The sequence below is a fragment of the Cervus canadensis genome, chromosome 25 (assembly GCF_019320065.1).
Source record: "Cervus canadensis isolate Bull #8, Minnesota chromosome 25, ASM1932006v1, whole genome shotgun sequence".
NCBI lineage: Eukaryota > Metazoa > Chordata > Mammalia > Artiodactyla > Cervidae > Cervus > Cervus canadensis.
The window spans coordinates 616,006-638,933 of NC_057410.1; the positions used below are offsets into that span (position 1 = coordinate 616,006).

At 49.2% G+C, this 22,928-nt stretch overlaps 1 protein-coding gene across 6 annotated transcripts; it reads left to right on the forward strand.

The window, feature by feature from the left end:
- The first annotated feature begins 656 nt into the window (after positions 1–656).
- On the forward strand, positions 657–22,908 carry DGKA (diacylglycerol kinase alpha). Of its 6 annotated transcripts, none has more exons than XM_043446613.1 (24): positions 657–816; positions 6,238–6,382; positions 6,797–6,870; positions 7,198–7,330; positions 7,596–7,670; positions 8,044–8,093; positions 8,666–8,740; positions 8,931–9,050; positions 9,162–9,276; positions 10,359–10,447; positions 10,576–10,695; positions 10,893–10,991; positions 11,171–11,254; positions 11,441–11,514; positions 11,788–11,862; positions 12,262–12,347; positions 12,438–12,527; positions 20,556–20,716; positions 20,965–21,029; positions 21,263–21,353; positions 21,643–21,841; positions 21,960–22,080; positions 22,274–22,334; positions 22,588–22,908. In XM_043446613.1, exons 2-24 carry the CDS (start codon positions 6,319–6,321, stop codon positions 22,669–22,671), a joined length of 2,205 nt encoding a protein of 734 aa, XP_043302548.1. In that variant the 5' UTR covers positions 657–816; positions 6,238–6,318; the 3' UTR covers positions 22,672–22,908. The 6 variants fall into 6 exon arrangements, with proteins under 6 accessions (XP_043302548.1, XP_043302547.1, XP_043302550.1 ...); XM_043446612.1 differs by lacking the exon at positions 657–816 and adding an exon at positions 1,478–1,629; XM_043446611.1 differs by lacking the exon at positions 657–816 and adding an exon at positions 5,608–5,783.
- The last annotated feature ends 20 nt before the right edge of the window (positions 22,909–22,928 follow it).

The following is a 22,928-nucleotide window of genomic DNA, read 5'->3' on the forward strand; positions in this document are numbered from 1 at the left end:
CATGCTCTTTGGGGCAGTCCCTAAGCTGGGCTATCGATGTCTTTGGCTGTCCTGCAAAACAAAGTACCGGACCTGATGTATAATAATCCTTCAAAAGTGCTTATGATTCCATGACTAAGGAGATCATGTAGGAAGGGGAGACGAAGGATAGGGAGTGGCAAGGTTCTTGTCTTTTTAAGGTCAGAGGGGAGACAGGAGCAGAGAGACAGGCCGTCTCCACTCCCTACCTCAGATCTCCAGTTCAGATGCAACAATAATACTCCAAACCCTATTACTCAGCAGCTATATTTCTGACAAAAATGGAGGGTTCTTTTCCAAGTCTCAAAAGTCAAGAGCTGCTTAGATCCCTGTTTCCACTAGAGGGCCTCATGTATTCATTCCTTCTCCTTTCCAACCCCCACCAAAAATATGTGTATATTACACGTGTGTATATGTGTACTTACACGCGCAACACACACACAACACCCAAATACACCCTTCCAATCAGAGCTCCCCCCTCCCCACCCTCTACTACCAGGTGTAAAAGGGAAGATTCCAGGAACTCAAGCCTTTGTTCCTGTGTCCTATTTCAATGAAGGGTAGGAGGGGGTTAGACGGGGGTTGGGGCGGGGCCAGGGAGCTGGATGCCTGGGTCCTCAGTTCCTACCAGAGAGTCCCTAGGCCTCTGTCTTTCTCCCCTGCTCTACCAGCCTCACCACCATCCATGCTGCCCCAAGAACCTTAACTCGGAGCAGATTCCAGACAGGAGAAGCTGAAAAGATCTCCTTTCACCCCGACTTTTGACCAGGGCCTCACACCACCTGCCAAGGCCAGCAGGTAAAGTGAGAGGGTTAGGGCACCAAGAAAGGGTGGACACAGGAAAATGCTCTTTGCACCTGAACCTTGACCCCAGAATTAAGGAAGGAATCTGAGTCTTGAGAGGAGTTGTTCTTAGCCTGGGGAAAACAAATCTGAGACAGCTGGGGTTTGGGTTTAACAGAGGCGAGAAAACTAGAGGCAAAGGTGGGCAGGTTATCTCAAACGGTGTCAAGCAGTGTGGAGCCCGCGGTGGCAGGGAAGTGTTTGGTCAGAGGATGTGCAGTTTGGCACTCTGGCCTTGCTGCTGAGGCATCTCCTGAGTATAAATTCAATCCATGGTGGACAGAAAGGACTTGGGAAGGGAGGTCCCCTGATGGCAGCATTTAGGAGAGGGTGAGAGGTGGCTGGGTGGGCCACTGCCACGCTGTCTTATCAGCGGACTCCCCCTCCCCTTCCCACCTACCTTCGCCTCCCTGGGTTGGGGTTCGGGGAGAGGGTGTAAGTTACTGGACAGACAGAACTGTTGCCGGGGCGGGAAGATGAGCAGCGTTGGAATGTGGAGATAGTGGCACAGACCAGAGCCCTGGAGATCTGGGGATCGGGGGAGGAGGAAGGCGGGTCTGGTGAACTAGAAGTTCCCCGAGCTGGGGGCGCCGGGCGCCGGCTGGCGGGCGGGCCGGCCGGCCGGGGTGGGGGGCGGGCAGCTGTGTCGTCAGGAGCGGGGCGGCCCCGCGGCGGCCGCGCCTGCCTGGCCCGTCCCCTCCAGCCCCGCTCGAGCTCCTGCTCCCGCGCCGGCGCTCCAGCTCCGACCGCGCGCCCTCCGCATGCAAGGTAGAGACCCCGCGAGCCCCGCGCCGCCTCCCACCCTCCCGCACTCGAGCGGCTCGGGGCGGAGGCCGCGGGAGGGGACGCCCCACGGGCTGGGGTAGGGCTGCTGGGCCGAGAAGGAGGAAGCGTGACAGCTGGAATGGGTAGCTAGAAAGGTTTGCGCCAGGAGCCGGGGGCAGCATGAGGGTTGGCCCAGAACCCCATAGGCAGCGTTTTCCCCATGCCTTCCCTTCCATCTCTCCGGTCCCTGATCACTCGGACGGATGCTGAAGCTGGCTCCTAGGGACCCGAGTCGGAGGAAAGTCCGCTTTGGAACCTCCGCAGCGCTGCACGGGTGGAGAAGGGTACTTGTTTGGCCTCCTGGTGCCCAACTCCCCACCCCTCTCCTTTCTACACCTGTCAGCGGGAAGTTTCTGAAACTACCTGGGTCTGAATCCCACTTTTCACCTTTAAATTGGGAAAATGAGGTTTACGGAGGAAGGCATGCAAATATTACCGGGCATCTTCCCAACCTCCTAACCACATGAACCCACATCCCCCAACCATGCCAACATTGTAACTTCCTCCTGTACTACACAGCGACACTCCCCCCGCCCCACAGAAATAGCACCCCATTAATCAGACAACACTACCGTCTGCGACGTTTGTGGAAGCTTAACAAATTTTAAGGCTTCAAGCCAAATGATTCCCTCTCAGGGGCCACTGATAGCAAGGATGGGCAGGAAAGAAGCGACCCTCCCTCAATCCTCACTAAGAGGAGGAGGATGCAAGCCCTGGAATGGCTAAGGGATTCAGAAGTTCAGGTCATCTGTTCTGGGAGGTCACAGAGGGGTGCCTGCCCCTGGGGGTTCCTTCCTGAGTATTCTGGGGACATAGCTGCTTCTTGGGTAGTGGTAAACCTACATGACTTGGAATGTGAGCCGTGAGTGTTGAAGTGAAAAAGAAACTTTAAGTGTTAGCACAGGCTTTGGAAATCATATTTATCTCTCCGTTACCAGCAATTCTGATACTTAATGTTTAAAATAAGATCTAGAAGAAGACCAGAGACACTAAGATTTAATGGAATGGACTAAGGACGGAATGTCAAGAGTCTGGGTGTGACCTTGAGAGAGTGTTCTCTCTCTGGGCCGCAGTTTTCTCCTCTGTAAGATAAGAGAGTTGGTGCCTCCCCGCTCAGAGGATGTTCTAGGATTCTCTGCCTCCATATTAACTTCTTACTTTCTCACCCCAAGTTAGTAGGGGCAGGCAGGGAAACCAGAGAAGGGAAGGGAAGGGTGAGTCACAAATAGCTGGCAGGCGGGCAGCAGACCCCACCCTCCCAGCCCTAGCATTCGCCTGGACTAGCCCAGGTTATAGCTTCAGGGTTGGGATGGAGCAGGACAAAACTGGACTTGTTTCAGATTTTTAAGGCCCTGGACACCTGAAAAAAATCCCAGGAGGCTTTATGTCCAAGGTCTCAGCCCAGAGATGTCGTTGGACCCTGATCATCTAGTTTCTATAGCCACCTCCTCACCCTCCCAGAGCAAAGTGCAGGATCTTGATATTACACGTCTGTGCCTGAGACATGGACAAGTGGGAAGCGGTACACCCGGGCTTCACTGCCACCGGGGGTCCCTTGGAATTTATGCCATCCTGGGTCCAAGGCATCATTTTTCCTAATCTTCAAATATGTTTCTCTAGGTACTACCCTTGTATAATAACAACAAGCTAGTGTTTATTGAGTTCTTTCTCTGTGCCATGCAGTTTGCTAAGTATATTGCATGTTTTACCTTATGTAATCTCCACGTGGTGACTGATTTCTCCAGGTAACCATTTTACGGATAAGAAAACAGGTTCAGGGAGATGAAATAACTCATTCAAGAGCCAGAATTCTAATCCATGTCTATCTAATTCAAAAATCCATTCTCTTAACTTCTACTATATACTACATTTAAGACCTGGAGGGTTTGAAAAGACAGGCAAGAGAGGAGTATTGTGCCTTTCCTGTTTGCCCCTTGCTTGCTCACTCAGTCATTTTCTCTCTCAGATTCCATTTCCTAGAACCTTGGAGCCATCTAAGAATCCCCAGGGGTAATCAGAGGCTAATTAAGCCATACAGGCCCCATTAACCATAAGACAATTATGTATTCATCAGATCTGTTGGCAGGAGAAGTTAGATTATAGTCATTGAAAGGACCAGATGGGTGGAGTCCTTTCTTCAGAATATTAGTGCCTCAGTACCTGCTTCTAAGTGTTCCCAGAGAGTGTCCAGAATAGGAATGCTGTATGTGGAGATAGGTGGCAGAGATGTCCCAGAGGCAGAGGCTGCAGAGAAGGTTCTTCCATCATCAGAAAAGAAAATTTTAGTGGGCCCTAACCGCCTCCTTAAGCCTGCCCCAACAACCCTAACTAAGTGGGCAGAAGTGAGACAGAAGGTTAGGGCCTTGGGTTGAGTACCACAGTAAGTGGCTTTTAAGCATCATTCACCATTTAACAAATAATTATTTAGCACCTACTATATGTGCTCCAGGCTTCCCAGTTGCCCAGTGGTAAAGAATCCGCTTGCAATGCAGGAGACCTGGGTTTGATCCCTGGATTGGGAAGATCCCCTGGAGGAGGAAATGGCAACCCACTCCAGTATTTTTGCCTGGGAGATCCCATGGACAGCGGAGCCTGGAGGGCTACAGTTCATAGGGTTGCAGAATCAGACACGACCACCAGCACCACATGTGCTCCACGCTTTCTCATGTTCCCCTCACTGTCCAGATGGATACTCTAGCATCCCATTTATCATCTTTGGATTAATAGTCCCCAAATATGACTCCCTAACTCGATAGACCCATCTGTACAACTGTTACGGAACACTTAAAACACCATGGGCATTAGGTGCTGAGGACAAGTCTGATAAGCTCCTGCCCTGTGAAACTTACATTCTGGTAGGACATGATAAACAGTAAACAAAGAAGCAAATACATTGGCAAGATAATGTCCAGTTGTGGTAAGTTCTGTGAAGGGAACAAGGGAAGGTGCTGTGTAAAGGAGGGGGCCTACCTTAGGACAGAATGATCTGGAAAGGTCTCGGAGGAGCTGACATTTCAGCTTAGGCAAGAAGTCATCTCTGCCAAGAGCAGGGAAGGGTGTTCCAGGCAGACAGAACAGTAAGTCTCATGGCCCTGAGCAGGGAAGAACTTCGTGTGCTTGAGGAACAGAAAGGAGGGCAGTGAGACCAGAGAGCAGTGTGTGAGGCGGGGGTGTGTGTGGGGAGAAGTGGGGGGCAAGGGGGGACGCACGCACACAGTTCTTGGGTCGGAGCCTTGGGGCCTCCACTTGTCACCTGCCATGGGAAGTCCCAACCTCTTTGAGCTCCAGTTTTTTTCATCTATAGAATGGCTATACCAATGATTTCTTATAGAGTTTGATTTTACTTCTTAATACAATAATAACTACCATTCCTTGTAGACCTTCTATATATGCCAGGTTATACTAGGTACTTTTCATACATTCTTTTTTTCTTTTCTTTTCTCATACATTATTTGACTTAATCCTCGCAACTAGGAAAGATAGACATCATTCTCCCCATTTTATAGATATAACTTGCCCAAGTCACACGATGGTATCAGAGCTGAGAATGGAATCCCCATATGACTAACCCCAGTGCTGTCTGACTCCAAAGAGGTGCTGTACTATGCTAATGTAATTTATTATTGTTACTACTGTTATTGAATTTTCAAGGCAAGTTGCCCCCTGCAGCTTGGCCCCTGGGTCAGCAGTGGTCAACATGATCCACATGTTGATGGCTCCTCCTTGGTTCCTGAGGCCCACAGCTGAATGCTGGGGCTCCCTAAACACTGCCTACCTAGCAGGGTGGAAAGAAAGCTCCCTCACTCAGCACAGCCGTCCTGCAGCTGATGCTCAGCGCCTTCTTCCCCTACCTCCTCCCACTTGTCTCCTGCCTGGGGCCCGCCCTTCCCCAGTGGAGCTCCGCAGGACGCAGGCAGACAGGCGGGGCTGGGGTTGGGGGCCCGGCGAGAGCTGGTTCTGTGTCGCGCGCGTCAGAAGCGCTAGAGGTCGTTGCGGGGCGTGGGTGGCTCTGGGAGTGGTGGCCGAGCGGGGCCGGGGACCAGGGCTGGAGGCGGAGCAAGATGGGGTCGTGGCCCGGGAGGCGTGCGGCCATCTCAGTGAGAACCACCGCAGGGCCGGGACTGCGGGATCCATCCTGAGCTCAGGGCCGGGGAACTGAGATTGCGGAGACTGGGGGTGGAGGGAGAAAAGGTAGAAAAGCGGCTGAAGGACACCCCCACAGGGACACTAGCCTGGGCGAGCGGGGCGGGGGCGGGGGAGTGAGGGTGGTCAAGAGGTGAATCAAGACAGACTAGGGGAGAAATCAGAGAGCTGGAGAAGGAGCCAGAAACGCTGGCGATGGAGGCAAGGATGAGTCAGAGAAACACACACAGAACAGTGTCCGGGAGGTGGAGACACAGGAGAGGAACGGAGGGCAAGGGAGGCCCTGGGGAGGCACTCAGAGCAGGAACAGGAGCGGAGGCAGGAGTGGAGAATGAATGCACCAGACGGAAGCGGAGAGGCGCAGAGAGTTGGTCAGTCCTGCCGCATGCTCTTGTCCTCTTCTTCCAGAACTACCCTTGGAAGCAAAGTTCTAAGCCCCGCAAGTACCACAACCAAGCTGCCTTTGTGTTCATCCTTAAAAAAAGAAAGATGGCCAAGGAGAGGGGCCTAATAAGCCCCAGTGATTTTGCCCAGCTGCAGAAATACATGGAGTGTGAGTCTTTCAGGCATTCAGTCCTGGAGCCCTTACCCTTAGACAGTCCCTCCTCCTCCTCGCTCCCCCCAGCTCCCCCTCTTTTCCCTAGTGGCCTTGAGACTGGATGCTCTTGAGATATGCCTGACTGGGAGAAGGCGGGGAGGCAAATGGGGAGACACCTGGGGTCTTAGCTTTCTACCCACCTTCTCTGAATCTTAACTGCCTGCTTCAAATCTCAGAGAAGAGAAGTAACGAGGGCAACCACTTTGGAGGATCTGAAAGGTTTTTCTCTCTGTATTTCTCTTTTGTTCTTGAAATTTCTTTTTCATCTCACTGGAATCTCCTTTCCTGTTGGATGTCTGGAGGGTGACTGGCAGAGGGTAGGGAAATCTGAACCAGAATAACGCTATCTTCCCTCTCTTCACTCCCTAGACTCCACCAAAAAGGTCAGTGATGTCCTGAAGCTCTTTGAGGATGGTGAAATGGCTGAATATCTCCAAGGAGATGTAAGTGGCCATTGGGAAATCATCTCCTTCACCAACTCCTCCCACCTTGTTTTTGCTACTCGATTGGGATGCCCAACTTCCAAGGATTATTCTGGCCGAACCCTTGCTATCCTCTCTCCAGATTCTGCCAGCACCCATGGTTACTGCAGCTGCTGCTTTAGGACAAAACAAGAGATTCCGTGAACTCAAGATTTAGCCCAATAAAGCACACTCCTGCCTTGGATGCTTCTCAACTCTGCATTTATTGTCATGTCCCCACCACTCCCAAAGCAGTCCCCAGCTCCCATCCCGTAGATCTCCCTGGGGTAATGCTTGCTGTCATCATAGGCCATTGGATACGAGGGGTTCCAGCAATTCCTGAAAATCTACCTGGAAGTGGATAATGTTCCAGATCACCTAAGCCAGGCACTGTTTCAGTCCTTCCAGACTGGCTACTACATAGAAGACACTGTAAGAGAAGGTATGGTCACATGTAGGTGGGACTGACTGGGCTGGGCTTCCAGCCCAGAAGAAAAATCAAATTACCTGGGAGTTTTGGGAGTGAGAGTTGAATTGAGTCACATCTTGGGGGCAAGGTGGTGGGAGGGAGAGGTAGAGTGTAGCCAGGCTGGTCTAGGAGCCAGAGGGAGAAAGGTGAAAGCAGAGAGTTGGAACAAACAAAGGAAGGGAGAAGAGCCAGATGGAGGGAGCCCCAGCCTCAGGTCTGCTGCATTTTTTGTGACCAGATGTGGTGTGTCTCAGTGATGTCTCCTGCTACTTTTCTCTTCTGGAGGGTGGCCGGCCGGAAGACAAGCTAGAGTGTGAGTTGCCATTCTGGACTGGGAGAGGGGGGGAAAGGTGAAGGGAAAGAGGGTATTCCCTAGCCAGACAAAGGTGGGGTCAGAGAATGGGCCCCATTTCCTTTGTTTCCCCAGACTCCTCACACTTAACTCCATCCACCAGAGTCACCCTAGTTCCCATGTCTTGTATATTTTCATGCGGGTGACCTAGGATGTTCTTGGGATTTGGGAGGTGTGTACTGTTTCCCCTCACTTTTTGTCCCCGTCTCAGTCCCAGCCCCAAGTCTTGGGTTCTTCATCCAGTCTCTCCTATCTCTTTGTTTCCCCTGTATTCGGTTATGAATTCTTTGGATCTCCCTCACAAACTGACCCGGGCCCCTAAAACCCCCCACAGTCACCTTCAAGCTATATGACACGGACCGAAACGGGATCCTGGACAGCTCAGTGAGTTGGGGGCCTGTGTGCTGGGCAGGGGAGTGTGTGTCCGTCTGTCTGCGCCCTCCCGCCCCAGCTCTTCCAGGACCTCGAGAAGAAGAGGAAGCTAGAGGGAGAAGCTGAGTCTTCCAGGACTAAATCTGGGAGTAGGTCCCAAGCTCTTGGGGCTTCCCTGATGGCTCAGCGGTAAAGAATCTGCCTGCCAGTGCAGGAGACTCAAGTCCGATCCCTGGGTCAAGAAGATCTCCTGGAGAAGGAAATGGCAACCCACTCCAGTATTCTTACGTAGAGAATTCCATGGATGGAGAAGCCTTGTGGGCTCCAGTCCATGGGGTCGCAAAGAGTCAGGCATGACTTAGCAACTAAACAACCACAACCCACGCTCTTGACCCCTAAAAGCGGATGCTGGAGACATGATCTGGGGACTCCCTTACAAACATAAACACATAGGCACTCATTTACTTGACAGAGGCACTTGAGGATGTGGGGGTCTGCGGGTGGAGCCTTGGTCTCTAGAGGAGAGTTTGGACAGTGGTAGTGAGGCAGGATATGGCTGTGGCTCTTACCCTCTTGGCCCCCAGGAAGTGGACAGAATCATCATACAGATGATGCGAATGGCGGAATACCTGGATTGGGATGTGTCTGAGCTGAGGCCGGTAAGGCAATTCTTCCTGCATGTCCCTTCTTATACCTCCTCCTTAGTCAGTCCTTGATTTGTCCTCCCCCATTTCTGACAAGGCAGCTTGGTTGCCCTTGACTAGGATGACTAGGCTGAGTGTGCTAGGGGGCAGTAGAAGTGAGGGGTTATTCACCCCAAAAGTCTGCCTCCCTGCCTTCTCTGCTCAGATTCTTCAACAGATGATGAAAGAGATTGACTATGACGGCAGCGGCTCTGTCTCCCTGGCTGAGTGGCTGCGGGCCGGGGCCACCACTGTGCCCCTGCTCGTGCTGCTGGGCCTGGAGATGGTGAGTAGGGGAGATCTGTGAAGATGGGTAAAACAGTTGTCTTGGCTTGTACTTGCCAGAGTTGGCTCTCTAAGGGCTTAGACATCCCCCGTGTCTGCTGTACCCTCCCAGACCCTGAAGGACAACGGGCAGCACATGTGGAGACCCAAGAGATTCCCGCGACCAGTCTATTGCAACCTCTGCGAGTCGAGCATCGGTCTAGGCAAACAGGGGCTGAGCTGCAACCGTGAGTGACGGGCCGCGGAGTGTGGGAGCAGAGGGGCAGCCGGCTGTCTGTGGGAGCACGGTGCTCTGAGCTCTGAGAGACCTGGGTCTGAGTCCTGGGCTCTGCCAGTGACTGGGTATGTGGCCCTGGGAAAGCCACATAGCATGTGTTTTTTTCAGCTTTTGATTTTGTATTGGGATACAGCCGATTAACCATGTTGTGGTAGATTCAGGTGGACAGCGGAGGGACTCAGCGAGACATACGTGTATCCATCCTTCCCCCAAGCCCCTCCCATCCGGGCTGCCACATGACACTGAGCAGAGTTCCCTGTGCCATACAATGGGTCCTTGTTGGTTATCCACTTTGAATATAGCAGTGTGTACATGACCTTCCCAAACTCTCCAACTCTCCCTTCCCCCCAGCAACCGTAAGTTCCTGTTTTCAGCCTGTGAGTTTCTTTCTGCTTTGTAAGTTCATTTGTATCATTTCTTTTTAGATTCCACACATAAGGAATGTCATACAGTATTTCTCCTCTGTCTGACTTATTTCACTCAGTGTGACGCTCTCTACATCCATGGTGCTGCAAATGGCGTTATTTCATTGTTTTTAATGACTGAGTGATATTCCATTGTATATACGTACCACATCTTTATAGATGGACATTTTAAGTTGTGTCCAGGTCTAGCCCATAACATCTTTAAGTCTTAGTTTCTTCAACTGAAAGTGAGGTAATATGAGCATTAAATAAGTTGATGCCAGAAAAGTACTTCATTCAGTTCATGTACCTACTATTAAGTCTGCAATAAAAATTAGCTGTTATTTTTGGTGGTTTTATCTGGGCGTCCTTTTACATCATCCAGCTCAGTTTCTGACACACGAATGGAGTGGGGGTGAGCATTTGGTAGCAGTTGCTCTTTTAGGGGGAAGAGTGAGCAAAAGGCCCAGGTCTTGGAGGGGAGTCCAAGTCCAAGTCCACCCCAAACTTTAATTCTGTGCCACAGCCTCACGGCAGCGGCAGTGGGTGATGCTGCCTGGCCCCCAGGTGAGGAGGACACGGGCTGGGGGCCGCAGCTGAGGGGCTGACCTCTCTCCCTCTGGCGCAGTCTGTAAATACGTCGTTCACGACCGCTGCGCCATGAAGGCCCTGCCCTGTGAAGTCAGCACGTACGCCAAGTCTCGGAAGGACATTGGGGTGAGTGACCCCGCGCCCGCTCAGTCACCACCCGATCCTGGCCCCGGGTCTTGGCCCGTCGCCGCCCGGACCTTCCCCGAGTCCCTGCCTCAGACCCTCCCAGACAAGAGACTGCCTTTCTCCCCAAGGTGCAGTCACACGTGTGGGTGCGAGGAGGCTGTGAATCCGGCCGCTGCGACCGCTGTCAGAAGAAGATCCGGATCTACCACAGTCTGGTTGGGCTGCATTGCGTGTGGTGCCACCTAGAGGTCAGCCTGGGAGCCGTCGCCCCGGCCCTGCTCTGGGCCCCTCGCGGGCGGCCCTTGCCACCCCACCCAGGCAGCCCGCCACCCACCACCACGCACCCCGCCTCCCCCACGTCCAGCAGCCTTGGTTGTACTAGACTGCCAGGTAACAGGTGGTGGGGGTCCCTTCACCATCTCTCCATGCCTGCCTTGTCTTTCAGATCCATGATGACTGCCTTCCAGCCATGGGCCATGAGTGTGACTGTGGGCTGCTCCGAGATCACATCCTGCCTCCGTCTTCCATCTACCCCAGCGTCCTGGTGAGACTCTTGGGCAGCACTTGGGAAGGGAGCTGGAGAGCTTCCCCATGTTAAACACGCACACATACAATGTCGCTTAGAGCAGAGAGCCTATATTTCTAGGATTCAAGTCAGACTCTCATCTGTTTACGGAGTCACACAATCCAGTATTCCTTCCCTCTGCCTCCTTCCCTTCCTAGGCCTCTGGACAGGAGCGTAAAACTAGCAAAATAAGCCAGAAGACTGTGGATGATTTAAGTTTGAGCACTTCTGAGGCTCTGCGGGTACAGGGCCGAGAGGGCTTCATGGTGGGGACTTCATGGGAGGAAACCTGGGTGTTGGAGCCTGCTCCCTGGGAGTGGAGGGGAAAGCCTCCTGGGGGGAAGTCAGCCCTCTGTCCCTGTCTCCAGGGTCCATCTTCACTGACAAAATCCTGCTTTCCTTATCCTTGTTTTCTTCCCTCAATGCAGATTGATCCCGTTTCTAACACCCACCCACTTCTGGTCTTTGTGAACCCCAAGAGTGGCGGGAAGCAAGGCGAGAGGTGAGAAGAGATAGAATAGCCTTTGTGAAATCAAGGGGGAAGACCAGCAGAGGTTGGGAATCTGTGTGTATGGAGGGGACATACCTAAAGGACATTCAGAGTGGGGAGTGTAGGGACTTCCTTGGAGGCCCAGTGGTTAAGACTCTGAGTGTCCACTGCAGGGGCAGGGATCCCATCAACTGTTGGGGAACTAAGGTTCTGCACGCCACGCCAAAAAAGAGTGGCATACAGAATGCCCGTCCCCTCCATGAGTTTTCCTTTTTCCCCACACAGGGTGCTTTGGAAATTCCAGTATCTGCTGAACCCTCGACAGGTGTTCAACCTCCTAAAGGATGGTCCTGAGCCAGGGTGAGGATAGACTGGGGGCTGTATTAGAGGGTTGTGTGTGTCTGCCTGTCTGTGTACGTTGGAAGAGAGCAGGAAAGAGTGCATGTTGGGAGGGAAGGGCCAGGGGAGCCCAGAAAACCAGACTTCACAATGCTGCTTGTGCTGGGTATCCCCGACCCTGAATTCCCTGGCTCACCTTTGCTCTGCATCTCAACGGAAGGAGATAACTGTTTCTCTTCACTGAGGAGTGGCTATAAGGTTGTACTTTTTCTCTAGCCTTAATAGAAACAAGTCTTTTGACAAAGGGAAAGGGCATTATAAGGAATGAGAGACAATAAGTATTTACTCTGCCTATCCCAAGAGTTGGGTAGCCTTGGTCCTGATATCCTTCTTCATTTTCCCTTTCACCTTTTGTCTCAGACTCAGATTCTTCAGAGATGTTCCTGATTACAGGATTTTGGTGTGCGGCGGGGATGGCACAGTAGGCTGGATTCTAGAGTCCATTGGTCAGTGAAGGGAGAGGCTGCAGGCTGGGCTCAGGGGCAGCGGCCCTCCAGAGCTAACTCTCTCCATCCGTCTCCCACCTGCCTCCCCAGACAAAGCCAACTTGCCTTTTGTGCCTCCTGTTGCCGTGTTGCCCCTGGGCACTGGAAATGATCTGGCTCGTTGCCTAAGGTGGGGAGGAGGTAAGTGGTTAGAAACTGTTTGGTAGTTCAGCTAGTAAAGTGTCCGCCTGCAACGCAGGAGACCCTGGTTCCGTTCCTGGGAAAATCCCCCGGAGAAGGGATAGGCTGCCCACTGCAGTAATCGTTGGCTTCCCTGGTGGCTGAGACAGTAAAGAATCCACCTGCCATGCGGGAGACTTGGGGTCCATCCCTGGGTTGGGAAGATCCCCTGGAGGAGGGTCTGGCAACCCGCTCCGGTATTCTTGCCTGGGGAATCCCCATGGCCAGAGGAGCCTGGTGGGCTACAGTCCACGGGGTCACAAGGAATCGGACACAACTGAGCGGCTAAGCACAGGGGTGTGCGGGAGTTGGGTAGGAAGGGGAAGGCACATAAAGAAGGCATTTGGGGGCCTTCCCTGGTGGCACAGTGGTTCAGACTCCAAGCTCCCACTGCAGGGGGTGCAGGTTCAATCCCTGGTTAGGAAACTAAGATCCCGCATGCCATGCGGAGCAGCCAAAACTTTTTTTTTTTTAATTTAAAATAAGCATTTAGGCATCTGGTGAAGAAAAAGTGTTGGTGGAGAAGAGAGGCACAGATAGATGGGTCCTAAAGTAGATCGTCTCAAAGGAAGAGGGCTCTGGAAGAAGCCAAGGGCCTGAAGGGCCAAGGGTGATAGTCTGAACTTAGAAGAGTCAAGGGTGACCGTCCTCTTCCCTATCAACTTGAAAATACTCTTTTGTTTCTCCCAGGTCTTAGAGCTCAGAATCAAAGAAAATGTGGGTGGAGAAGACAATGTGGGAATAAGAAAGAGCTATATGTAAGGGCTGTGTATAAGAGCTCAGCCAGATTCTGAGTGATGGAGCTAGCGGGGAACTTGGCTGTGGCGCATGGGTTTATTCAGCCAATTACAGTTGGCCCTTGAGCAGCATGATCTTGAGCTGTGCTGATCCACTTACTGAGGATATCTTCTGGTAGTAAGTGTTACAGGATTGCACAGTCCATGGTTGGTTGTATCCACAGATGCAGAGGAACAGTGGATTTGGAGGGCTGACTATGTTATATTCAGATTAACCCCTATGGTATTCAGAGGTCAACTATAATCAGAAATCATTCATTCAATACCCTAATTATCTGTGTAACCAAATAGAATCCTAAATTCTATTATGCTTACTGGGGTATGACCACAGACCTACTGATAATTGTCCACTGTTAACTACGTGGGCTTAAGGCATATGAATCATGGGTTCAAGACATACGAATCATGGGTTAACTTTGATTGTATCTTTCTTTTCCTTTGTTCTGACTAGTTTAAAAGAATTTGGGGAGGTGGGTTTGAGCATGTACACTTAGGGTATGTAAGGTTTTCACAAAAACTGGTCGGGGTCCTTGGCTAAGAGGAGACTCTGCCTTGGGCCCGTCGGTGTAATAAACTACATTCCACTCTCAAAAAAAGAAAAAAAAAAGGAATCATTCATTCATTCATCATAGTTTTTTCCCCAAGTCTATTGCAACATTCCCTTAAAGGCTCTCCCATTTCTACTGTTTTTTTTATCCCTTCAAAGAGAAGGTTTGAGGGATGGTATTGATAGATAAAGAGGTCAGTGTGGGGAAAGGTTGAAACTGTCTTGGAATGAGGAAGTTGTCTTGGAGTTGAGAGGCTCTTGGATTCAGAGTCCAGCTTTGAGATCTCACAGGAGATTATGGAATGGGAGCTTGCTCAGGAGAGAGAAAGGTATTCTAGGTGAAACAAGTTGTGTAAGACCAGCAGAGCCGCCAGACAAGGTGGTGGTGCACTTTGGAAAGTGTGAGTCGTCCGTTGTGACTGGTGCACAGCGGGCTGTGGGAAGAGGAGGCCTGACCGAAGCAGGGTCAGGTGACGGAGGACGTGAGTGCTGTGGACTGTCTACCTTCATCCTGCCGTGACTGAAGGCTGGCAGCCCAGACATGCTTCGTACTGTTTCACACTAGCATGTTTGCCTTGCGAAGTTGTAAAGTTTTTTGACCTTGGCTGTATCTAAAAATGGGTCATGTATTCTTCAATTCACCATAATCCTCTCAGCTCCCTGCTACTCATACACTCTACCTTTCTAGCCTCTGAGGCATTAGAACGTGCCATCCCGGAACCATGGGGAACTCTGGAACTCAGGAACTCATGAAAGATATATATATATATAGGTACATAGAGATATATATATTACTTTCTATCAGTTCAGTTCAGTCGCTCAGTCGTGTCTGACTCTTTGGGACCCCATGGACTGCAGCACACCAGGCTTCCCTGTCCATCACCAACTTCCGAAGTTTGCTCAGACTCATGTCCATCGAGTCGGTGATGCCATCCAACCATCTCATCCTCTGTCGTCCCCTTCTTCTCAAAGTAGTATGTAATATTACTTCGTATATAATAGAATTTTTTTCTGGCTGCATGGTTTTCGTTGCTTTTGCAAGGGCTTTCTCTGGTCTCAGCGAGCAGGGCCACTCTTCATCATGGTTGCAGAGCCCAGGCCCTGGGCGCACCGGCTTCAACGCTTGTGGCTCACAGACTCAGTGGTTGGAGCACACGGGCTCAGTAGTTGTGGTACGTGGACTTAGCTGCTCTGCGGCATGGGGAATCTTTCTGGACCAGGGTTCAAACCCGTGTCTCCTGAATTGGCAAGAGAATTCTTATCCACTGTGCCACCAGGGAAGTCCAAAATTACTCTTCATATAAAATATTATTCCAGAAAGTAGAAATATCTCTGTATATAGTAATTTGAACCTTGTATGTAAACATGTGACCATTTTTGGAGGGGTATTCTTAAATTCTCAACATCTGACTTTGTTTCTTTTTTCATTACAGTTACTGTTTTTCCAAACATTTATTTATTTTATTTGGCTGCATTGAGTCCTTTTTCCTTTTTCTGGCTGCTCTGGGTCTTCGTTGCTGCTTGGGCTTTTCTTTGGTTGCAGCAAGCAGGGGTCACTCTCTAGTTGTGGTCCACAGGCTTCTCATTGCAAGGCTTCTCTTGTGGAGCATGGGCTCTAGGTGCCGGCTCAATAGTTGTGGCACACAGGCTTAACTGCCCTGAGGCATAAGAATCTTCCCAAACCTGTGTTCCCTGCATTGGAACGCAGATTCTTTTTTTTTTTTTTTTTTGGAAAGCAGATTCTTAACCATCGAACCACCAGGGAAATTCCTGACTTTGGTTTCATTGCAATATTCGACTCTTTGAAATCATGAACTTTGAATCTTCACTCTTTTTTTTCTAAAGAAACATACAGTTATTTTATTTATTAGTTATTTATTTGGCTGCACCCAATCTTAGTTGTGGCATGCAGGATCTTTGGTTGCAGCATGCGAACCCTTCGCTGTGGCGCGGGATCTAGTTGCCTGACCAGGGATTGAACCCGGGCCTCTGGCTTTGGGAGCTCAGAGTCTTAGCCCCTGGACCACCAGGGATGTCCTTTCACTTTGTGCTTTACAAATGAGATTCTCATAGCAGTTTCTGCTAATTCCATCTGAACCATGAAAATAATTATTTGAATACAGCACTAATGAATATTTGTGTTGATATTGAAAAAAATCCTAAGATTCGAAGAGGGATTGATGAAAGGAATACTGCGATGGGCGCTCTGTGGAGGATGGGTTGGAGGCAGGAAGCAATACCTCAGTTGCAGTCGTCTGGTTGATTCCTCAGTGGGTAAAGAATGTGCCTGCAATGCAGGAGATGCAGGTTGGGTCCTTGGGTTGGGAAGAGCCCCTGGAGGAGGAAGCAACAACCCACTCCAGAGTTCTTGCCCGGAAAATGACATGGACAGAGGAGCCTGGGGAGCTGCAGTCTTTGGGGCCGCGCAGAGTCGGGCCCTGAGCACAGCGCACGGTCAGGAGGAGAGAACACAGAAGCAAAGGCAGCGTTACCGGTGGGGTCATGAGGTAGAAGCCACAGGCCTTGGGAGCTAATAGGCGGTGGAGGATGAGGTGAAGACACGTCTAAGACATTCTCTAGGTTTGTGAACTGAGCAGATGGGGGTACTATTTATTAAGACAGGGAATTTAGAAGGAGACCAGTTTAAGGAAGAAAGATTCTGTTTGGGGTGTATTGAGTTTAGCTATCAGTGGAGCCCCTGGATGGAGATGTGTGGTGGGTAGTTAGAACTTGACTTTAGGAATTTGGGAGAGAGGTCAGGGCTAAAGATACGTGTTTGAGAGACATCTGCTCCAAAGAGATAATTGATGTCCTCAGAGGAGATGAGTTACCCAGGGAGAGAGATAAGAAGAGAAGGTAGGTAAGGACAGCCAGGTCCTGGTAAACATTCTATTTAAAGGTTGAGCAGAAGAAGATGAATTATTAAAGGAGTCTGTATTAGTGCCCTGTTGCCGCCATAAAAATCACCATGGTGCCTTAAATCAACACAGATTTATTATCTTAACAGTTCTGGAGGGCACAAATCCAAAATCATTTCCACTGAGCTAAAATCTTGGCAGGGGTGAAAACAGGCTCAGAGACTTAGAGAACAAACTTACGGCAATCGGGGGGAAGAGTTGGGGGAAGGGATAGACAGGGAGTTTAGAGTCAGCATGTACACACTGCTGTATTTAAAATGGATAACCAACAGTGACCTTGCGAATAGCACAGGGAACTGACTGCTCGCTGTTATGTGGTAGCCTGGATGGAAGGCGAGTTTGGGGGAGAGTGGATACATGTATGTATATGGCTGAGTCTATCACAGCATTCTTAATTGGCTACTCCAATATAATACAGGGCTGTATTTTTTTCTAGAGGCTCTAGGGGAGAATCCCTTGCCTTGCCTTTTCCAGTTACTAGAGGCTGCCTGCATTCTCTGGCTCATGGCCCACCTTCCAACCAGCAGTGTTATCATTCCAAGCTCTGCTTCCTTGTCCTATCTCCTTCCATGACTTCTCTCTTATAGCCTCTTTCACTTATAATGAGCCCTGTGATTACACAGGGCCCGGCCAGATAATCCAGGATGATCTCCTCACCTTAAAGTCCTTAGTTTAATCTTGTCTGCAAAGTCTCTTTTGCCATTTACTCACCAATTTTGTAGATTAGGTTGTGGACGTCCCTGAAGGGCCACTGTTTTGCTTACCACAGAGACTAAGAAAAAACAGAACAGGTCCTCTGTAATTTGGTGGTATTTTAGAGGCTAAGTGAGGAGTTTCATGAATTAAAATGAGAACTAAAGATATACTGTTGGTTTTGGCAGGAATCACTGGCAGTCTTTACCAGAAGAGTTTCACAGGGTGGTATTGAGAAAGGCAAATTATAATGGGTTGAACCATTGATGAAATGTGAGGAAGTGAAGATATTTTTTTAATCGTTTCTTTTCCTGATTACAAAAATAATACATGCACGTGGTAAAAAAAAAATAATAATGATAATTCAGGACTTACCTAGTCTTCCACTGCAAGAGGTACAGGTTCAGTCCCTCATTAGGGAAGTTCCATGTCCTGGCACAGAGTGGCCAAAAAAAAAAAATCAAACATCTCAGATATACTTGCCAAGAAAATGAAGTTCCCTGGAATCTACTCCCTGAAGTTTTGGAGTCTGTTCTTCCATGTTTTTCTCTCTAGACACATACTAATATGTATTTAAGCAATAAGATCATTTTATTGATGTTTTTCTTTTATATTTTAAAAAAGTGGTTCATCTTATCATATTTCAATATGGTCAGGTTTGCCTCACTTTTTTTTTTTACTACTGAGCAGCATTCCATTGTGTGAATATGCCATAATTTATTTAAGTAGCCCCCCCCCCCTTTTTTTTTTGGCCATACCATGAGGCTTGCAGGATTATAGTTCCCCAACCAGAGACTGAACTGGAGCCTTGGCAGTAAAAGTATCGAGTCCTAACCACTGAACCGCCAGGGAACTTCGTAACTAGTCTCATGTTGATAGACATCTGGGTAGCATTCAATTTTTTAATCACATACCATGCTACAATCTATCTCTGTACACAGCTGTGAGAATTTCTCTAGGAGAGATTTCTAAAAGTGGAATCGCTGGCTCAAAGAGTATAAACATTTTACTGGTTATTTTATCTTTTAAAAATTACACAAATATTGCATCAGTACATTTTCACTGTGAAAGGTTTTAAAAAGTAAAATATGTGAGTCTTCACATAAAAGTTTCCACTTCCCTACCCCCTCACCAAATCCCACATTCCTCCCCAGGGATAACCACTCTTCCCTATTTGCACTGTGTGTGTGTGTGTGTTTACACACACTCTGTGTGTTACACAAACACACAGAGCTTTAAACAAAGAGATGGGATCGCACACTGCCCTGGTACTTCTTTTTTCTTTGAATATGTCTTGGAGAACTTTCCAAGTTATTTCTTAAAGATTTGATTCAGATTATAATAGCTGCACATTATTTCATGGCATGGATTTGGCATAATTTATATAGCTTTCCCCTCATAATGGATATTTAGATTGTTTTTTGTTTTTCTTTTTTTTTGCTGTTTTAGAGAGTGAGTACCTCAGCAAAAATCCTTGTGCCTCCATCTCTGTACATTTGTGTTTCTGGAGGAGAAATTCCTAAATGTGGAATTGCTGTGTCAGAGAATATGTTTTGATAACATTTCGATAAAAGTTGCCAAATGGTTTTCCAAAAATGAAATACCAGTTTATGCTCCAACAGCAGATGAGAGTGCCAGTTTATTCATAATCCCGTCAACACTTGGTTTTCTCATCCTCTTCATAATTTGTCAATCTGATAGGCAACAAAAAGTTAACTACTTTACAGTTTTAATTTACAATTCTTTAGTTGTTAGTAATACTAAGCATCTGTAATAGGCATACTGGCCATGCATGTTTTTCCTTCTGTGATTGGCTTGAGTTGTTTGCCCATTTTTCTATTGACTTTTTGAATATAGTGTTTTATAAGTACTTTTCAAATGTTGGATAAGTTAGTCTGTTATATGTGCTACAGGTACTTTTTCCCAGTTTGTCTTTTTTTAAAGGTGTGTGTTTATTTAATGATACAGAAGTTGTATGTTTGGGCCTTTTTTTCTTTTGGTCAGGACTATTTCTGTTTATTTTATGGCAATTTTGAAAATTCCAAATATATTTGCTTTACTTTTGTTTGATTTCAGAAATTTTAAATTTAATTTTAATATGATTGTATTTATTGGTCTTCTTATTTGGCTCTAAGTTTTGTACTATGTTTTTTTAAATTTTTTATTTTATAAAATAAAAGTTATATTTTTATAAAAATATGTACGAAATAAAAAATTTTATATATTTCATGGCATACAGCTGATGAACAATGTTGTGATAGTTTCAGACAGACAGCAGAGGGGCTCAGCCGTACACACACATGTAGCCATCCTCCCCCCGCCCGTCTAGGCTATACTATGCTTTAGAAAGGCTTTTTCCACTCAAAGATGATAAAACATTCACTCATGTTTTCTGCTAGTACAAATTTTGCTTACATTTAAATTGTTTGACCCATCTTGAATTTATTTTAGTATCAGGTGTTGTTACTTCTACATCCAGCACCATTTACTGAATAATCTTTCTTTTCCGTTTCTTTGAAATGTCATCACACACTAAGTTCCCACATATACTCGAGTCTATTTCTGGGGCGCTCTGTTCTTTACTGTTGAGCTTTTTATTCTGTTCACCGTGTCAGTATCAGCCTGTTCTGATACTGTTGCTTTATACTGTGTTCTGTCTGGGAGAAGAGAAAGCATCAGAGAAAGACATCATTCCCATTCATCACTCATCTTTTTCAGCACTTTTCATTTTCCTGGCGATTTTCTTTACTCTTCCAGATGAACTTTGGCATTGTTGTTAGCTGTGCACACACATTGGACACTTTCACCCTCCATGACAGTGACCGTGTGGAGAAAAGGGTCAGTAAGTGTCTGACCTTAAGACTGGTACATGGAAGCCGTGACTGAGCACCCTGCCCTTTTGTGCTTCGGGCTGGTAGGGTCTGCAGCACAAGAGCATAGTATCCCTGAGAATTTGTGGAGCTGGGAGCTTAGAGGAGGTCCCTCCTCTGGGACCCAGGGCTTAGTGCTAACCTGTTTTCTCCCCCATCCTTAGGGTATGAGGGACAGAATCTGGGGAAGATCCTCAAGGATTTAGAGACGAGTAAGGTGGTACATATGGATCGATGGTCTGTGGAGGTGATACCCCAGCAAACTGAAGAAAAGAGTGACCCAGTCCCCTTTCAAATCATCAATAACTACTTCTCCATCGGTGTGGTCAGTGGAGTGGGGCATGGGCAGGGGAGGGAGCGGGGGGAGTGGGGGTCAAGCTGGGAAAAGCTCACAGAGGGCAGAAAAGGGAGGGTAAGGGAGCCATGCACGGAAATGAGGAGCTGGGGGATAGTGGTGTGAACTGCAAGAAGAGAAGGCGGGGTGTATCACTCCCAAACTGGGGAGTGAAAGAGAGAGGGCTCTGTGCTGAGAAAGGAGGCAGCCTCTGATCTCACTTGCCCTGGACCCCCCAGGATGCCTCTATTGCTCACCGATTCCACATCATGCGAGAGAAGTATCCTGAGAAGTTCAACAGCAGGTGAGGGAAGGGAGAGTGTGGGCACACCCAGTGGCAGGGACCAGCTTTGGCCAAGTGTGACTCCGTGCTTCGATGGGCAGTGACACTCCTAGGAAGCCCCTTGACCGAGCTTCCCTGCTCCCACTGGGACAGCAGCTGGGGGGTTGATGGCCTTCCCTGTCACTGAATCCACCTCTGCCAGCACTGTACAATTTGTCCTGTCCCTCCTGGGCCTGGCGTTGGGGCCAACACAGAATGAAGAACAAGCTATGGTACTTCGAATTTGCCACTTCTGAATCCATCTTCTCAACGTGCAAAAAGCTGGAGGAATCTTTGACCGTTGAGGTGGGTGTGTTGAGAGCTAACCCCACATCCCTTTCAGCTTCTTGTATCACATTAATAATCTCGCCCTCCACAGGCGCCCTCAGGAACCCCCATATTCTTGAACCTATACTCTGACCTCTCAGTTCTCAAATCCTGATTTCCCAAGTTCTCAAGAAACACCAGTGCCTCATTCTCTCCACCGCTTGCAAACCTCCACATCCTAGCCTTCCCTGTGTGTTACCTGGTGGAGGGAACGGGCACGGCCGTTTTGATGCCGTGAGGCAAGGATCTGTGCTCTCCCCCATCTCAGATCTGTGGGAAACCACTGGACCTGAGCAGCCTGTCCCTAGAAGGCATCGCAGTGCTGAACATCCCAAGCACACACGGTGGTTCCAATCTCTGGGGTGACACCAAGAGGCCACACGGCGACGTCCACGGGATCAACCAGGCCTTGGGTGCTACTGCCAAAGTCATCACCGACCCCGACATCCTGAAGACCTGCGTGCCGGGTAAGAGGAGCGGCCTTGGGAGCTGAGTCGGGGGTGGGTGGGGGGCACTAAGGGCAAGGTATGGCTCTGGTGGCACACTGCTTCTACAAAACCTATCTCCCTACTTCCCACCCCGCAGACCTAAGTGACAAGCGGCTGGAAGTAGTGGGGCTGGAGGGTGCAATTGAGATAGGCCAGATCTATACCAAGCTCAAGAATGCTGGACATCGGCTGGCCAAGTGCTCTGAGATCACCTTCCAGTAAGAAAAACTCCAGCTGGGGGGCTCTGAGGGAAGGAGTGGGGCCAGGAAGGCAGACAGGTTATGGGAATGGCAGGGAGGGCCTGTCCCAGATCTTCCTTGGTAACAGAGGGGCCCAAAGCCAACCAGGGAACAGAGTTGTGGTACTCAGCTGGCAAAGAGGTCGCCACCAATTTGTCTTGACCTTACGCAGCACCACAAAAACCCTCCCCATGCAAATTGACGGAGAACCCTGGATGCAGACACCTTGTACAGTGAGTATTGCCTCCGCCTGCCAGAAACTGAAGCCCCGGGCTCTATGGGTCCTAAATCTCCCTTCCATGGATTCTTCACTTCCTTCTGAGACCTCAAGTTCTCCATGCGCCTTCCTCCTAAATCCTGATTTCTCAGCCCCTGGCCTTCCAACTGTGGCCTCTCTAGGACCCTGGACAGATTTCCCCCAAGTCTCTGCTGCCCTAGCCCCAAGGCACCAGGGCCTGCCTCTGAATGTCGCTCCTTCCCTTCCAGATCAAGATCACTCACAGGAACCAGATGCCCATGCTCGTGGGCCCACCTCCTCGCTCCTCCAATTTCTTTGGCTTCTTGTGCTGATGGGGGCATCTCGGCCTCCAAGCCAGCTGTGAAGCTCCTTGTCCCTGGACTGTCCTACCCAGGCTCTGTAAATTGCTGCCACGCCCTCCTGCCAGCTCAGGGGGGTGTTCCTCCACCCTCACAGTATTTATTATCCTGCACCTCGCCCACTACCCCCCATACACACACACACACAAATAATACATTGAAAGTGCCTCATCTGAATAAAATGAACTTTTTTCCCCACTGGGATATCTGTTAAGTAAGTGGTACACCTC

Bases quoted from the DNA above. Each gene is read 5' to 3' on its own strand.
- DGKA (XM_043446611.1), top strand. From the start codon at position 5,748: ATGGGGTCGTGGCCCGGGAGGCGTGCGGCCATCTCA. The intron at 12,348-12,437 runs GTCAGTGAAGGG...CTGCCTCCCCAG, and splicing joins CTGGATTCTAGAGTCCATTG to ACAAAGCCAACTTGCCTTTT. The intron at 20,717-20,964 runs GTCAGTGGAGTG...TGGACCCCCCAG, and splicing joins ACTACTTCTCCATCGGTGTG to GATGCCTCTATTGCTCACCG.